Source organism: Cercospora beticola, chromosome 2 (assembly GCF_033473495.1).
Source record: "Cercospora beticola chromosome 2, complete sequence".
In the NCBI taxonomy this organism is placed as follows: Eukaryota; Fungi; Ascomycota; class Dothideomycetes; order Mycosphaerellales; family Mycosphaerellaceae; genus Cercospora; species Cercospora beticola.
The window spans coordinates 2,211,513-2,228,541 of NC_088936.1; the positions used below are offsets into that span (position 1 = coordinate 2,211,513).

Genomic DNA, 17,029 nt, shown 5'->3' on the forward strand with positions numbered 1-17,029 from the left:
ATCAATATTTATGGCCATGACGGCCTCAGTTTTCGTTCTTCACATAATGTGTCACGCGCGACCAGACATGGCTCAGTTGAACAATGTTGAGTGAGGCTTGTCGTAATATGGGGCCCTGTGAGAGGTAGCGCAAAAGTTCATTTTTCGAAGTAGATAACTAGAGATGAAATACAACGAGAAGGAAAGAGGAATGGGCGGAGATGAGTGCTCGCTTCGGGCCGTGGGAAGCAAGGGAAACGGGCGATCTGCTCCAACACTGCAGTCACCTTGACCATCACATCCAACAGCCTGCCCATTGACGATAATCATCCCTGTTTTGGTGTGCTATTGATCATGGAAGATAGCTTGCCAGAGGACTGCATGCGTGCAGCAGGTGATCGGGCATGATCTTCAGTGTGTTTCACAACCCGCGTAGGACAACGAGTCGCGCATTTACGTGGCTAGTTAAACGGTTTCCATCAACGTCCACGGCACCGCACATTTAGGTCTGCTATAGGCTTTGCACACGCCTCGCTACCACGCGATACGCGAGCTTGACAAGTCAGTTCCCTGGGACTGCCACTATGAATCGCAACGGCTTTCCGTTCACGCAAAAGGGACTTCTGAACTACTTCATCACAATGCAGCACACTTCGCGCGACGCCAGGAGCTTGTGTAGCCGCTTGAGACGACACGACTCTGCACGCTTCGCGGGTGATACCAGAACCAAGACTCAGCCCCACTTCTCGCGAGGAAGACAAGACGACTGCCTCAAGAAAACGCAAGAGGGCGCGAAGAGATGGGATGGGTCGCTCATGCGACCCCAGAGCTCGATAGAGAATCACGATGGCGCGCGATCTTGGCTACGACGGTGATCTTCACAGTCTTGATGATCGGAGTTGTTGCACTTCGCTTCTGGATTCGTCGGCGAATACTGCACAAGGAAGACTGGCTGACGCTGGCCACGATGGTACAATTCCCATGCGAAATGTGCCATGTTCAAGCTAACCCCTCGACTACAGTTTGTGAGCGTCATCTACAGTGCCGCAGTGATCTTACAGACGCGTTACGGGCTTGGTCTGCCTGTGGATCGCCAGCCGCCACAGAATTGGCGCAACTACATGCTGTCCAACTATGCCTCACGCCCATTCTACATCTTCGGCTTGGCCGGGTTCAAGTTGGCTCTGTGCATAAGTTATCTGCGCATGACGAAAGGCAGTACGGATCATAAATACAGGCGCTTCATCATCGCCGTGGCTGTCTTCTCGACCTTTGCGCACTTGGTGTTCGTCATGCTCTACCTGTGCCAATGCGTTCCGGTATGCTGCTTCTGACATTTCGCATATTGTGCATGCTAACAAATTGTCAGATCACCAAAATGTTTGATAGGGCAATCATTGGAGAGTGTCTGCCGTTTGCACCTCTGAACTATTCAATATCCGTCGTGGTCATCATATGCGATGTCACGATATTCCTTCTGCCTATACCTCTGATACAACGATTGCATCTGGAGCGAGCAGTGAAGCTTGGCTTGACCATCGTCTTTGCCTTGGGTCTTCTGACGACGGTATTGTCAATCATGCGCGCTTCTCAAATACACCGCATAGCATACGAGGATGGCGACACCAGTTACTTCGAGATCAGAAGCGGACTTGAATTGAATATTGGCGTAAGTTGCTTTCTGCTCGTGGGGATGAAATCTTCGCTGATGATTATATGACCAGATCATCACGTCTTGTCTCCCAGTACTGCGACCAGTGCTGCGTTTAGTACCGCGCAAGATCATCTCGATGCTTCCCTTCGCGTCTACCGGTAACGCGCAGGAAACTTCCTCGCATGGCGGCCTGGAACTATGCGGAGACTACCCTGCCACTCAGACGATAGGAGGCAGCTACAGAATGCAAAGCCAAAGTGGGCGAAGCTGGCGCAGCCACAAGTCTCCACACTGGTTCAGCAAAAGCAAAGACCAGACGATAAGTTCGGCGACCCGAGAGCTAGAGGAACTCGATGACTACGATGAACTACCGAGCCGGCGAGCAAGCACCATCCAAGTGCCCCACAGAACAGCATCACGGCAATCAACGACGCGTCCATGGGAACACAGACACAGTGCGACGAGGGCAAGTCTGATGAGCCAAGATATGAGCATACTCTCCAATAATTCCGACAGCGCCTCACAAGCGGTTATCCAAGGAGGCGGAAGACAGAGGTGGGAGCAAGCCGATGGCAGTGGAAGATGGGAAGGATTTGGAGGAGTAATAAAAACGGTGGAGCTAGATGTAACGAGCGTGCCGGCCACATCCTCGAACATGACTGGTGCTGGAGAGTTCGGCCGCGGTCTCACGAGAAAGGATGAATGGGAGGAGACATTACCTCTGCCCAAGCCTCTAAGATCACGAGCTGCTAGTTCGGTGTCGAATGTCGGGAAAGAGAATACATAATGTTAGTAGTACTACGCAAAGCGCTTTCCTGTCACATGGAGTCGTTTCGCGATATTGTCACAGTTCACGGCAGCTAGCCCAGCGTACACCCTACCTCCTAGTGTCACATCTCTCTCAAACCTCTAGATTCGAGTTTGACCAAGGCGATACTGGAGTGTGGACAGTGATGAAGTGCATACATGAGGCATGCATGAAGAAAAATTCGGATTCAATGTCCATAGAATTTATAACTGTTCATCATGACAACGCGCTCCTGGTAACGCTCATACCGACGCACCTCGTACCTCGAACGCCATATGCATCCACCATGTATCGTTAACGCATCATGCACAACATCAGAACCGCATCATGCTCCTTCACTGCCAAACTCCTTTGTCCATTCCGAATTCCTGTCCAAATCCTCTTTGCTGACAGTCGGTCTTGAGGCTTTGATAGCCTTGACGAAATCCTTCACTTGGAGAGGAGGCTCAAGCAGCTCTTCTGTCTCTACCTGTGTCCAGTTCATCTCCATCGCACCAGCATCTCCAGGGCTGCATGGGGTCAATTTGTTGAGTTTCGCTCCAGTTTCCGGATCATCGACCTGCACCTTCTTGTAGTGTGTCGCAGTTTGAATTTTCCTCACAGGTTGCATGAGCGCATCTTGTACAGCGATGGAGATATCGGACCCAGAATACCCTTCGGAGTATTTGCCGAGCGTTTTGTAGTCCTCTGGAGTCAGCTCGCATGGGGTGCCGCCAACAGCCAGCTCGAACATCTTGCATCGTGCGGGGAAATCGGGTAGAGAGATGTGTACTCGTCGCTGAAATCGTCGTCGGATGGCAGCGTCGAGTTGCCAGGGAATATTCGTTGCGCCGAGAATCAGGACACCCTTGGAGTCGCGCCCCACACCATCCATTTGTACCAGCAGCTCAGTCTTGATACGTCGCGAAGCTTCGGACTCGCCTTCGCCTCTGGGTCCGCATAGCGCGTCGATTTCGTCAATGAAGATGATTGAAGGCTTGTTCTCGCGCGCTAGATTGAAAAGTTGTTTCACAAGTCTGTTTGTTCAGTCAACATTTCCCCAATGGACTCCTTTCGGTGGCAGAAAACATACCGTTCTGACTCTCCCATCCACTTCGACACCAGATCTGACGAAGACACACTGAAAAATGTGCTATTCGCCTCTGTCGCCACTGCCTTCGCAAGATACGACTTTCCTGTACCAGGTGGCCCGTACAGCAAGATACCCTTCCACGGCTGCCTCTTCCCTGTAAACAGATGCGGAAACTTGATCGGCAGAATCACAGCCTCCTTAAGCGCCTCCTTCGCTCCCTCCAGACCAGCGACATCCTCCCACTTGATATTCGGCTTATCTGTCAAGATGGCACCAGCCAATGCGCCTCGCAGCTTCTTCGAGTCGGCATCCTGCTCATCATCGTCGCCTTTTGCTTTCCCACTTCCATTCGACGCAGAGCCGTTAGCTCCCATCGCAGCAGGTTTCCGCTTCCCATCTTGTTCAGCCAAATGGTTCTTCAGCTTCTCTGCACGTTCCATGTACTCTGCCGCCTTCTGTCTGATCATTTCCTTTGACTTCTGGTTCTTCTCCCATTTGAGTGCGAGCATGAATAGCTCGAGGGCAGAGTAGTATTGTTGGTACGCCTTGTCATAGTCTCCGGCGGTGTCGAGTTCTATGGCCTTCTTGACTTGCTCTATCGCACGGCCGAGGAAATCGGTGTTTGACATGGTGGGTGGTTGATGTTGCTGCTCGAGGCAGCGGACCGGGGAGGAGCGGTACTATGAGGCGGAAGCCAGATCGTTCCAGAAGTCGATGTCGATGCGTCAGCTGTTCATAAGCGTTCGGAGGCCGTCGAGATGTTGAGTCTGTTACTCTTCCAGCGCCGAAGTCGAGACCAGCACGATGTCACAGGCGGAGCGAAGCGAGATGGATGGCGGGGAAACAGAAGCGGCAAGTTCTGCCGATGTCGCAGACTTCACTTCAGATTGGAACACCACAATCCAACGTCGCGGTCATCAATCATCTTTCTCAATAGTCTCGCCACTTCTGCTCTGGCCAACATGGGCGATCGTGCCAAGCTACAAGCTCTTTCAGATGAGTACCAAAGTCTACAAACACAACTCAGCGAGCTCATCTCCGCGCGACAAAAATTGGAGTCGCAGCAGCAGGAGAACAAAGGCGTGCAGAATGAGTTCAAAGGCTTAGCTGAGGATGCGACCATCTACAAGCTTGTTGGTCCAGTGCTGCTCAAGCAAGATACGACCGAAGCGAAGAGCACCGTCGATGGGCGACTAGAGTTCATCGAGAAGGAGATGTATGCTCGTTGCCTTCGATTCGCAGCCAAATTCCACTTTGTCACTAACATCATCTCGCAGTAAGCGATTTGAGGAGAATATCAAGTCTATGCAAGATAAGAGTGAAAGCAAAAAGATGGAGGTAAGTTTCCCCGCATGCACTATTTCCTCTGAAGGGCAAACGCTGTTATTTTCGCCGCCTCGCCGCAATTCTCCTCGGTATTGTGCTGATACTTTGCCAGATCATGCAGATTCAGTCGCAGATGCAACAGGCTCCAGCTTCTGCTTGAGACCTAATGACCTAGCATGCGACTTTTCTCCCATGTGGCCTTCTAGCGGGCGCCACCTGTGGCATTCTACTCCGAGATGGCAACAAGCGTTCCGGAAGGTTGAGCCACACACAATAATCATACGAAGCGCGGGATTTGGGAGCGATTCTGGTCCCATGCATCTACGGCCTTCCATCTGAAGACTGTGCCTCGGCACAAACAGCGGGGAACTCTTACAACACGAGCGATCGCAATCAGATCCGCTCGAAGCTGCCCGATGCCGCAGCCCGCTGTATAGAAGTTCTGGTCGTATGCCCGGACCATCGATGCTGCCAAGCGCACACCTGGCCAAGCAGACCCCTGAGGTCCAAGATCGTCTCGGGACGTTGCTCAGATCGGCCGTCCTTGAACATCTCGGTCCATCAAAGAATCGACGTAGTCAGAGGCCAATGCTATAGTAGCCACGTCTACGAATCGCTTTCAGATGCCAATACGTATTTCTAAAGGTGCTGCAGGTTTCTCGATCTAGTGCCAACAAGTCAACGAGTCGGACAACAGAGAAACCTCTTCAAAACTACAGCGGAAAGTGACACGTACCAACCGCGTAGCTCCGTACGCTCAGAAGTTGGGTCTCACATGTCTTAACTTGCGCGCCACTTATGTGTAGATCAAGCTCACTTAATATGACCAGCACTCAATTACACACTCCCGTCTTGATCAACAGCAAGTTTAGCCGACATAAATGCCAAGCATCAACATCGATCAGCCGCTCGATCTCGAAGGCAACAACATCGATGCACCACAACTCACGCACCGACAAACTCCTGCTCCGAATCAAACACAAGACCGTATCTTCGCTACGACCAGGCTCAGCTCACCATCCTCGTAAGATCAGCGCTCTAGAGCACACCAACAATGCCAACAGCATTTATTTCTGGCCCTCTCGACATAGACCAAGCCTACTTCGACCAATACTACCAACCCCGCATCGACACCGCCATAGCTGAATCTCATAACTTCATCATAGGCCCTGTATCCGGTATCGATACTCTCGCGTTGATCTACCTTACTTCTCACCACTCCGTCTCCGCCACTCAAATTTCAGTTTACATGACCTCCTGGGAAGCACCTCTCCACAAACTTCGGCTGTCAGAATTAGGCGTCAATCAGGTGATATTGGGATCAGATGTCGTGACGACACGAGAGCGGGATGCGGCAATGACGAGAGATAGTGATTATGATATTTTGAGGTTCCGAACGGAGAGGGAATGTAAGGAAGAGTATGGAGGGGTCTGGAGGCCGAGGGTCAGTAATACGGAGATGAATTGGAGGAGGCGAAGAGGTGAGGGAGGAAAGGTCGCATATGTGAAGCATGTCGGAGAGAGTAAGCACATTGGGCAGAATCGTGGCGAATCAGGCTGGCAGAGGGACGACAATGGAATTGAAGTTTGTGATGGGAAATGTGATGGGCATCGAAGCTAAAGTATCGGGTCTGGATCTATCATTACCGAGATATCACCTGGCATCAGCGATCACGATACCGAAGCAGGATTCAGATCATCCATTTGTGTAGAGGCGCGGATGCGAGCGGCTGCAGGTCTCAATTCCCACGTGAGAACTTGGTCCACGTGCACATGGTTCTTCATGGCCCCTGCCTCGCCAGAATACGTCAGTGGTAGAGACATTAGCTCAGTCACCGTGCTTCTTGGCGAGATATGCCTCTCTCTTCTCCCTCATCGTTGCGCTCCCCATCACCGATGTCCGCGTTGTGCGTCCTCCTGATCTTGGAGCAGGTGGTGCAGGCTCAGGTTTAGCGGACTTCGCCTTCGGATTGCGAAGTCTGATAGTGGGCTTGGGTTTCTTGTCCACTTTCGCTGCTTCCGCATTTCGAACCCGAGCGACTCCAGACGCAGAGCGAGGCTGAGCAGCTCCGACTGTGGTCGAGTCTCGAGGAGACAGCTTGCGCCTCTTTGGCAGGGGAAGGACACTCTCACTTGGATCGACAAGAGAGTCGACCCGCTTCACCTTCGTGCTTGCCTCACTGGTCTCACTAGCTGTCTCCATCTGCTCGGACAGCGGCTGAGCTCTCTTCTGCGCCCTCCACTCCAGAACGTCTGCCCAATTTGGCCTGGAAGGAGCCAACGGGTTGGCCCAGTTCACCTTGACAGCTCCTGGGGGCAGCTTCCATCCATCAGCCAGCATTGCCTGCTTCCAGACCTCCAGCTCGCGCTGTTTCGCCTGGAACTCAGCCAATGTGGCATCTGTGTGGTCATCAAAGACTCCGGTCGTCATCATGGCCCGATCTAGGGCACCGGGGGATCTTGGGCGGCGTGGAGGCTGTTCAGGACGCGAGAGAGGCACTTGTCGAAGAGAGAGGCTGATTCTCTTCTCCTGGTCTTTCTCATTTCTGACGCCGTGCATGCGCGCCAGAGCTTCCGCCAACTCTTCACCCTCCAAGGCATCAGATCCGTCGTCCAGGCCAGAATCCATCACTCCAGTCTGCTGAGCGACCTCCCATCTGGAAGGTAGCATGTCCTGGGCGTGGAGAGGGCGGGCGAGAGAGGTTCTCTCGCTGCTTGTGCCAACACGAACTGAGTTTTTAAGGACATCGACCTGTGGTCTTTCCATGGGAGAAGTAGTGTGGCCTCAAAATATTTTTGGCTCATACCATGGATGCAAGACAGCCACTAATCGTGATTTTAAGGACAGGCAGACCACAAGTCAGGCTTCGAAAGGCACTGCGAATCCAGATGAGATGAAAGCCTCCGTGTCTGCATTGTGACGCGGATGTCAATTTCTCCATTGAACGGGTCAGGTAGCGCTCATGTCGATATGAGCGAGACCTGGTTTCCCGTGGGGTCCAAGTAGACTTTAAGGACATAACAGAGTTTTGGGCTGCCAACATGATTGTGACTCTCTGTATTGGCGGTCCTTGCGCGACGGGCTGTGTGCTTTGCTGTCGGCCATATTGGCAAAGTCTAGCCTTCCTAAGGTATTTGCGGCAGTGAGGCCTCGGTGAGATGTGTCAAGGCCACCAAAGCCCGCTCATACCCTCTTCTGCCTTCCCTCAGGTATGATGACTCTCTAGCAAAGAGTGTTGACGAGAAACCTTGTGAGGCGCTCCCACGCCTGGGTCTTGGCTCAGTGCGCAACTGATCTGCACTCCAAGCGCGGAACAAGTGAGAGGCAAGCACTCCTCCACAGACTGCGACCGTTGGAGATCGTTACGTTCCGAGGCTGATAGCCAATGTCGAAGCCAGTCGTCGACCGCGCAGAAACATCGACTTGCTCTGCCGCAAGGGTAGCTCACTATAGGTGAGCAAGCGGTTAGGAACATCTGAGAGTTCCTTCGTAGCTGCGTTGATACCATGTTTGTTTCTATTCTGCTCCGATCAAACGTCAACTCAGCTCTTGAAGACACATCTGGGACCTTGTGTGCCGTACTCAGGGCCCAAAGGACGTCGTGCGTCGTCGCCGTCTAATCCTGTCGAGATGGAGGTGTTCACACCTTGCAGTGTCGGCGCCTCGTGAGCTAGGAGATTGACTGTTGAGCTCCGTGTGAGTTATCTCGATCTGAATCGTCTTACCTCCTATTCCCTAACGTTACAACTGGGCCCTGCACTCCGCCTAGCTTTCCTGAGCCACTACCACATTGCTGTTTTACAGTATGGTCTTCTGTACAATCCTCATGTGCTGGGTATCTATCCTACACTGCCGTTGCCTGCAGCATAATGTACATCTATGCAACGCAATCACGAGCCCTGTTTCGTGTTCCATGCGTTTGGTCTCCTGAACAGCATCTTCAGAATAGCTGTGCCCCGACCCTGATCCTTCTTCTGATGTTCAAGCCAAGTGTGAAGGGTCTCACGCAGAGTATCTTCACGTTTGCCAAGCACATCCAGGCCACGCTCGTCACATGCGATCTGCACCTCTTCAGATTCCAAGGACTTCACGGCCGATGGCTGCTTCAGCAACAGCTGGTCGTCGCGAGCCAAGTACGTAAGGTGCTTCGTCACCTTCCTTCGCAGCAAGAATGACGGCGGCGCGAGCTGGAAGCGATCCCACATGCGATTGTGCAGATTCAGAGTGGACGAGAGATGCAGCAGCTGGTCGGTGCGCAAGTGGCCCAGTAGTGCATTCGCATATTCGTTGTGTGCTGTTCCCCACAGCTTCTTCTCTGTGGAATCCTTGTCTCCAATGAGCTGCTCTGCTCTGGGCTCCTCTATGGCTGCCCTGAAGCTGATTCTCCTCCTCTCTTCTGCCTTCTTCCTCATATCGGCGATCTGTTTGGGAATCCTGCATGTCCCCGGCACAGCGCTCGGGATGAAAGGCACGACCAGCGGCAACCACTCGCCGAAGACTGCAACCAGGAGACCGAAGAAAGGCAACTTTCCGATATCGTAGCTATTCCTCTCGAGCAGCTGGAATTGCGATCTCGTCAACAGGCTCGCCACGTCGGATGACTTTTCTGGCGCTGCAGAGCCGCCGTTCTTCTGCACCTGCTGCTTCAAGAGTTTTGCAGCTTTGTGATTGAACCACACCGCCTTAACACCTCGCCAGTAGAACGAGCCATACGATCTTCCAATGCGGATGTAGTACAGCGCGACATTGGCATCGCCGCGTTCCGGTAGTTTCAGCGGAGGAGGTCTCGTGGACCGCGGAGGATTGATGAGGTCGCCCTTGCGGAGGCCCTGTATCTCCACCAGCGCAGCTCTCTCGTGTCGATCGATGTCGCTTTCCTGGTCGGTGCTTTTGGTGGCATATCGCCTGATGCTGACTGCGGGTCTGGCCAATTTGTAGATATGTTGTGCTCTCGATGCACCCGAGACAGCGCCAAAGCAGCTGCTCGACCACTTTGTTGTCATTGCATTGGGATAGCGAGCTTGAAAAGCAAGAGACACGGTTCAACTCGAAAAGTCGCGCCAGCTTTCTTCAAAGCGTCATCTCACGCGAACGAGTCTTGGCGCTTTGGCCGCTCTCCTGCCGCTCCCATCACGCATCATGCTCGCGCTCAAGAAGCAGGATGAACGAGAAAGACAGCAGAGCATCTTAATATCAAGAACTGTTCAGGTCAGTGCACGGTCAGCAAGGCTCCATCGTTGCGGCCTCGAGAAGACAACACAGCGAGATCCTCCCTATGGAAAGTGTGGCCAGACGTGAGTAAGGTCGAATGTTACGAGCTACATGTATATCACTTTGGCCCAGATTCCCAATTTCGCGATCTATCGAGATTTTGGTGTGTACTGTGTGCTACGTATCCGCCGTGCACCCTAAACGGCAGAAAAGCACAATATTTCCTCAAGAGGACTGCCATCGCGCCCCTGGCGTCCTTGAGCCGAGACGAATGTGTTCAACTTCTATGAACGGTATATGTCTATCGTGAATCGGGGGGAGCGTCTGAAACTTGTGCAACACGTAGGTCAGAGGTTGCCTAGGATGAGGAGCGATAGGAATTAACATTGATCAAAGCGAAGAGCTGATGGCTCTCAAAGTGTTGGAGTACATCAATTGGTGAGACTTCAGTTTGCGTCCACCTTCACTTGGCTGACCCTCGCACATTGATAAGCCTAGTCAAAAGCGATCGAGCCTCAGAGCCTTCTGAATGTCTTAGCAGCGTGGCAGTACATAGGCCAATTGAGCTTAAGACATCTTGGGCGGCTATAGACCAGGCATCGTGGCGAGCTTTTGCCCGCAGCTTCTGCTGACAAGCCTATTCGGAGTGTATTTCATATCACCGGCTGCATTGCAAGTAGCTGAGCATTTCGCGACCGAAAACGAGGTGTATGAGAGCCGGTTTTGCCTGTAGTGAAGCGTCACTGAGGACAAAGTCACTGAGGATGGCGCACAGACCGGAAGTTCAAACCGAGAACTTCACTTGTCGAAGAACGTGAAAGATATCACCTTTGCAGGCATGTATCAATCAGACCTGGAGACTGCTGCCACGTGTCAGTGCTGCGGGCCACACGGTATGCCGCAATACAAGGGGAAGCTCATATGTTTCACCGCCTCCATCTGCCGTCCTTTGCCACAACATACATGTTACAGCTGCCACAGATGCAGTGAAGCGCTCTTGCGCCACAGCCATGACTGACAGGAGGGTGGAGGATGGAATTTGCCTTCAAGCTACAGCTGTTACAATGCGTGAAGCTGACTCGGCGGTGTGCAGTGCATCGCCGAAGCGGGCATGCAGCCACGAACATGATAGGATCAGGCGGTATCGCTGCCAGAACGGGCGAAAGTGTCTGGCAACGACAAAGGTACAATTGGACTTGTCGCATAATCATTCTGATATGTTTCTTAGCCGCGAAACTGCCACTGGCCAAAAGAGGGGTCTTTCATGCAAAGGCTATGCATGCATGCAGGAACTTGGGTCAGGATCAGAGGCTAATGCAGGCCCATTTCCTCCGTTTCAGGAGAGTGTCACCCGATGCTGTGCGAGTTTTGCTGGGCAAGACTCCTGCGACAGTGGCACGAAGAAGAAATGTATGCGAAGCGATGCTGTGAAGTGGCGGCATCGCGCCGCGTTCGCGTTCTGAAGATGCAATAGCAGACCGCTCGTATATGCGTTGGTGTTGGAAAACAGTTGCCGAGACGGTGGTGGGTCCCGAGCAGCACCCTGCAGAGTCAGATAACTCCATCATCCTTGCGAGTTCCTCGACATTGCTTGGAGCAGATGTTTGGCGTCGCAGAGGCCGTCGCGACGCTGTTTCGTATATGAACAGCGTGACACGGCCGTGTCTGCCCGCGCGACACCCTCCTCGACGCCGCCGCCCGCCCGCACCACCGCCGCGGCACCCACAGCGAGCCCTCTCCGCGCACACGGCAGTCCCCGCGGCGGCGACGCGATCTGCAAGGCTAGGCTGCATCTGATCGTGGCGCGCTCGGCGGACCATGCACCCCTGGACGTGAGCATTGATGATTTCTGGAAGATCGCGCTCGAAGCAACTGGCCTGTTGCACGCGCTCCGACGACCGCTCCCCTACTGCTGCTTGCTGCTGTCACTGCGCGAGCAGCCAGGGCTTGCTGCGCCAAAACGGATGCCGCACTGCGAGTCCCGTCCAGCATAGGGTTGATTGGCGAACCATTGCTGCGTTGTGCTGCCTCCTGCTGCCGGCACCCGCCTGCTCGCCATGGAGCCCCATCAGTATGCATCAGCCTCTGCCTCCTCTGCATCGCGCTCTGCTACTACTGCACATGCTACTGCCGGCCTGGAGTCCCCGCCGAGGAGTCCTCCCATTCCTCCCAGCATCCGGACGAGCTCACGAGGCTTTCGCGACGGCCAAACGACCAATTCACCACCGGACTGGCGTAGCGGCAGTGGGAGTCCTCCTCGCACGCCGCCTCCTCGAACACGCAGCGAACGGAAGGGCAAACAGCCAGTGCGTCCCGGCGACAGCCCCAACTCGCCCCAAACCATCACGGCGCCGTCCGACCAGCAGCGGTACTCTCATGGGCTGTCGTGGCACATGACGACGCGCGATTCTGTTGTCGACAACCTCCTACTCTCGCTCGATTCCTTCTCGCACCAGGACAACAGCGCAATGGCGGAGCCCCAAGATCTCGAGCGCCATACCTTTCTACATTCCCTCACTGGCCAGTTCCCATCAGGCCTGACCCAGCAGCGCGCCAGAGGGCATACGCATTCATCTTCCGATTCCGAGTTCGCGCGACACGTGGAGTCTCCAGGCAATCGTTCCATCCAGTCTGGCCGGGGCCGACGCAGCAATAGTAATTCGATATCTGGTTTTGGACAGAGCTTGACGATGCGTCTGAAGCCGGGCAGTATGGGGCGGCATAGTAGCGATACGCAGAGAACAATCAATAACAAGAGCGGCATGACAAACGGAGAAACGAGCAATAGTCATGCCAATGGCGCATCGTTGGAGCCCGCTGCCATGCCAGCATTCGCGCGGCGCTCAGTGAGCATGGAGCATATAACAACGGGATCGGGCGAGCCTTCCGTGCTCACGCGTGGGCGACCGGTGCCTTCTATACACAGCAGGTACGAGTCGAACAACGAATCAGATGGTGAAGCCGCACCAGAACCAGTCATCGCAGCCGGCCCACGGAAACAGCTCAACCCCACCGCGAATGGTCCGGTCTACGTCAATTCTGCAAACCCCAAGGCACAAAAGCCGAACCAATTGCGCAAACAGGCCACGCAGGATAACCTGCGTGGAAAGTCTGGTTATGCGCCAAATCTCATTCCACCAGAAATTAGGACCCAAGCTGCGGATTTCGTCAGGACGGAGAGCATGCGAGCCGGAATCACGGGTCTGCACCCGCCATCCGCGCAGACGACTGTGCCATCCAGTCCTGGAAACCAGGTTAGAAGAAGAGACCCTTCTCCCCCACGAGAGAAGCAGGGCTTTTTTAAACGCGTTTTTGGAGGAAGTTCACGCGTGGTCTCTTCGCCCACTGAACGACCCAGCTCCAAGCACGTCGGCCAAACTGCGACCAAGTCAGATGCACCTCTTCGGTCGGTGTCCCAAGCATCCGCTGCACAAACTCCCAATGCGGAGTCGCAGCAGACACCTATCGTCAACATGCCCACCACAACTCAGACGCTCAACAAGAAGCCCTCTTCATTTTTCAGACGACGCAAGAAGTCCGCATCAGAAACACTGCAGCCGCCACCACTTCCACTCCCGTCTGAAACTCCCACGAACTTTACTGTGAACCAAGCTCAACCCAGTCCGTCGATCAGCAGTCTACGCAAGGTCATGGATCCATACCTTTCCCAAGACACACGTGATGTCAATGGCACAGCCAAGTCCAAGGATGAGACGGTGTCACGACCCACAACCAGTGACACCAAAACAGAGGACTCCGAGGACCCCGACATTTTTCATTCCGGCTACACGCCACCGCTTGATGCATCGCTTCAATCACGATATCCAATACCGGTGCAGTACGGAAGTCCGAAGTCGAAGCTGAAAGTCAAGAAACGCAAACCGGACGCCCTGGTCACAGCGGGCAACAAGGGTTCTGAAGACGAGCGGGAACCCAGCAAAGAAACGGTGCGTGGGACAGTGGCTGATCCAAGCAACGAAACGGGCAGGGTATCACCGATTGGTGACATCCCTCCCGATATGATTGCCCGCGACTACAACGACCTTCTTCTTGACAGTAGCAGGCCCAGCACTGGCGATCGTATAATTAGGTCCAAGGCAGACAGTCCAGATCTACTTGGTTCTGACATGAAAGACTCTGCCATCGAACCCAACACCGAGTTGAGCGTCAATGAAGATGGCTGGTACGTCAGAGCGCACTCAGGGCCGGAGCGGCCACCTTCAAAGACGTCCGACCGGCTGGTGCTGAGGCCAACCGCGTCTGAGGAGCGTCTCAACAGAGACGGTGACCTATCCGCCACTGAAGGCCAGACAATACTCGCTGCCCGGACCTCGAACGCACTCGCGCCTGGACCCACTGTCAGTCAAGCAACACAGCCAGTTTCGTCTGCGCAGACAAGCCCCGTCCCGCAGGCTCTACTACCTATGGTAACGGTCAACAACAGTCAAGTCAACAATGGTCCGGTCAACCACGGCTCGGTGTCGCGGAAGTCTAGTGACCCCACAATCATTCGGGTTCCCTCTCCTTTGACAGAGGACGGCGCCGAATACAAAGAACGCGCGCGCAAGATTTTCGATGGCGATGAAGAGGATGTCCCCAAAGCGGACGCTGCTTCCTGGCTCGGCGAGCGGAATACGCTCAGCACGAAAACACTTGCAGCATACATGGGGCTGTTTGATTTCTCCGGGCTGAATGTGCTGGCTGCTTTGCGGCTGCTTTGCAGCAAACTAACCCTCAAAGGAGAAACGCAGCAGTTCGATCGTATCATCACAGCTCTGTCTGCACGATGGTGCGAGTGCAACCCAAACCATGGATTCAAAGCGCAGGACGTCATACACACCATTTTCTATTCAATCATTCTTCTAAACACAGATCTGCACTTAGCAGACATCGAGGAGCGCATGTCGAGGAGTGCGTATGTCAAGAATACTTTGCCAACCATCAGACGTGTAGTGCAGGACGCTGCACCTGACGCGTTTGGTGGTACCATTAAACCAACGCCCAGCGCGCTGCGACCAACAATGCCTTGGTCCAATTCAGGTCCTTCTGAACCGACTTCGCCGATCATGACACCTACGTCGCCATCAGCAATAGCAGAGCGGACCGACTCGAACACGATGCTAGAGCCCGCTTCTGCCTCAAGCTTTGCTGTCAACTCCAAGCGATTGTCTATTCGACCATCTGCAGTGCGCAACGACTCCGACGTGATGACACCGGAATCTGCAGCTAACGGCGTGTCGAATGCATTGGTCAGCAGCCCTTGGACAGGCAATATCCGAGGATGGGAAGCAGAATTGGAAACTATTCTAAAGTCATTCTTCACTTCGATCAAGACCGAACCTCTTCCTTTGCACGGCGCCACGGCACAAGATGTTATGAGCAACCGCAATCTTTCCGTGGTCGATATGAGCAGCACGCTCAAGCGCTCTGGCTCCATAGTAAGCAAGGCGCCATCCGAAGCGATGTCGTCCATGTCGTACAGGTCGAACGCCAAAGACTTCCGATCTGCAATGAGATGGCCCGGCAGAGGTAATCGAGCTAAAGGGAAATTGTACCCACCCAGCACAGCTGGCTCCTCTCGAACCAGCTTCGACGATGGAAGCGGGTTCTGGTCACCAGCTCAAAGCAGCAAATATTCCTACAGCAAGACTCTTACATCTGCATCGGTCGGCAGTTTTTCCAACATGTCTGCCATGGCCGATTTCAAGCACTCGATCGGCTTCGCCAATGCCTTGTCCTCTGCAATCATCCGGGAGGAGACCAGCGGTGGCGAATCCGAGTCATTCTCTGTCAATGGAGGCTTGCTGGAAGATGAAGCGCTTGCTTTGGAGGGAGCGCCATGGGCCAAGGAAGGCCTGCTCAAGCACAAACACCACCTTGATGCACCTGACCGAAAGTCCAGAGAGCGCAACTGGAACGATTGTTTCGCCGTCATCAGCAAGGGCAAACTGACTCTTTTCGCCTTTGGCACCTCCACTTCCAAACAGTCGAGTTCTAGAAAAGCGCAACTTGGCAGAATTGGCAAGGCAGCCAGCGTGACCGGGGCAAGAGTCGGTGGTGGTGATTGGATGGAGAACGCAGAGCAGCTTGAAGTGTTCGTGCTACGACAGACAATCGCATCCACCCTACCACCCCCCGGCTACAGTAAGGCTCGGCCGCATGTGTGGGCTCTCAGTCTGCCTAATGGAGCAGTACATCTATTCCAAGTCGGCACTCCTGAGATCGCCATCGAATTCATGACAACTGCCAATTACTGGTCTGCGCGTCTGAGCAAGGAGCCACTGTCGGGTGGTGTGTCGAACATTGAATACGGCTGGTCCGAACACGTCATCAACTCCGCCTTGACAGATCGATCCGACACGTTCAGCACACCACCTTCCTCAATGGCTACCAGAGGTCACAGCCACAGCATATCGACCGACCGTCCGGGGAGGGGTAGTCTGCAATCTTCGCTTCGCTCCAGCTTCGACACCGGCTACGGCAGCAGCAAGATTAGACTGCCAGCGGACAAGGTTATGATACATGAGTGGCATCCCCCGACGCAGTCAATGATGGCTAGTCAACTGATGGAAGTGGATCAGCTGAGGCAACTGACTGCGTACGTGCAGAACTCAGAACAGGAGCTCGAGAAGCACAACGAGCTTAAGCATGCCATCGAGCTTGCGGTAAGTCGATTTCACTTTCAGCCCTCTTTTCGCATACTGACAGGATACAGTACTCGCCCCGCCACCCCAATTTCGCCAAAGCCATGGCCAACTGGCAGCGCAAATCTGACTATCTGCTCCGCGAGATTGTCAAGTTCCGAACGTACATTGACAGCTTGTCCGCGGCCCAAAAGGCTAAGGAGGCCTTCTATGCAAAGAAGGCAGAAGGCAGGCCGTTGTCGCGCTCAAGCCGTCGGGACGAGGATGCGCAAGAAGCTCCGAAGATCGATGATGTGCTGGCCCCGCGAGGAATTCACACTTCAGGTTAGAAGCG

The 17,029-nt window shown here is 54.0% G+C and overlaps 6 protein-coding genes across 6 annotated transcripts; 3 read left to right on the top strand and 3 right to left on the bottom strand.

The window, feature by feature from the left end:
* Positions 1-778: 778 nt before the first annotated feature.
* Positions 779-2,420, top strand: RHO25_002861 (uncharacterized protein; the record flags this gene model as incomplete). Its single annotated transcript, XM_023598406.2, has 4 exons — positions 779-949; positions 1,002-1,298; positions 1,349-1,648; positions 1,704-2,420. The coding sequence occupies 4 exons, from the start codon at positions 779-781 to the stop codon at positions 2,418-2,420; spliced, it is 1,485 nt and encodes a 494-aa protein (XP_023455361.1).
* Positions 2,421-2,766: 346 nt separating this feature from the next.
* On the bottom strand, positions 2,767-4,142 carry VPS4 (Vacuolar protein sorting-associated protein 4; the record flags this gene model as incomplete). Its single annotated transcript, XM_023598407.2, has 2 exons — positions 2,767-3,457; positions 3,514-4,142. The coding sequence occupies 2 exons, from the start codon at positions 4,140-4,142 to the stop codon at positions 2,767-2,769; spliced, it is 1,320 nt and encodes a 439-aa protein (XP_023455364.1).
* Positions 4,143-4,475: 333 nt separating this feature from the next.
* On the top strand, positions 4,476-4,999 carry RHO25_002863 (uncharacterized protein; the record flags this gene model as incomplete). Its single annotated transcript, XM_023598408.2, has 3 exons — positions 4,476-4,729; positions 4,791-4,851; positions 4,952-4,999. The coding sequence occupies 3 exons, from the start codon at positions 4,476-4,478 to the stop codon at positions 4,997-4,999; spliced, it is 363 nt and encodes a 120-aa protein (XP_023455363.1).
* Positions 5,000-6,667: 1,668 nt separating this feature from the next.
* On the bottom strand, positions 6,668-7,510 carry RHO25_002864 (uncharacterized protein; the record flags this gene model as incomplete). Its single annotated transcript, XM_023598409.2, has 1 exon — positions 6,668-7,510. One exon carries the CDS (start codon positions 7,508-7,510, stop codon positions 6,668-6,670), a length of 843 nt encoding a protein of 280 aa, XP_023455360.2.
* A 1,220-nt stretch (positions 7,511-8,730) lies between these two features.
* Positions 8,731-9,843, bottom strand: RHO25_002865 (uncharacterized protein; the record flags this gene model as incomplete). Its single annotated transcript, XM_023598410.2, has 1 exon — positions 8,731-9,843. The coding sequence occupies one exon, from the start codon at positions 9,841-9,843 to the stop codon at positions 8,731-8,733; it is 1,113 nt and encodes a 370-aa protein (XP_023455359.1).
* A 2,265-nt stretch (positions 9,844-12,108) lies between these two features.
* RHO25_002866 (uncharacterized protein) lies at positions 12,109-17,024 on the top strand (the record flags this gene model as incomplete). Its single annotated transcript, XM_023598411.2, has 2 exons — positions 12,109-16,716; positions 16,767-17,024. The coding sequence occupies 2 exons, from the start codon at positions 12,109-12,111 to the stop codon at positions 17,022-17,024; spliced, it is 4,866 nt and encodes a 1,621-aa protein (XP_023456368.1).
* Between the last annotated feature and the right edge of the window lie 5 nt (positions 17,025-17,029).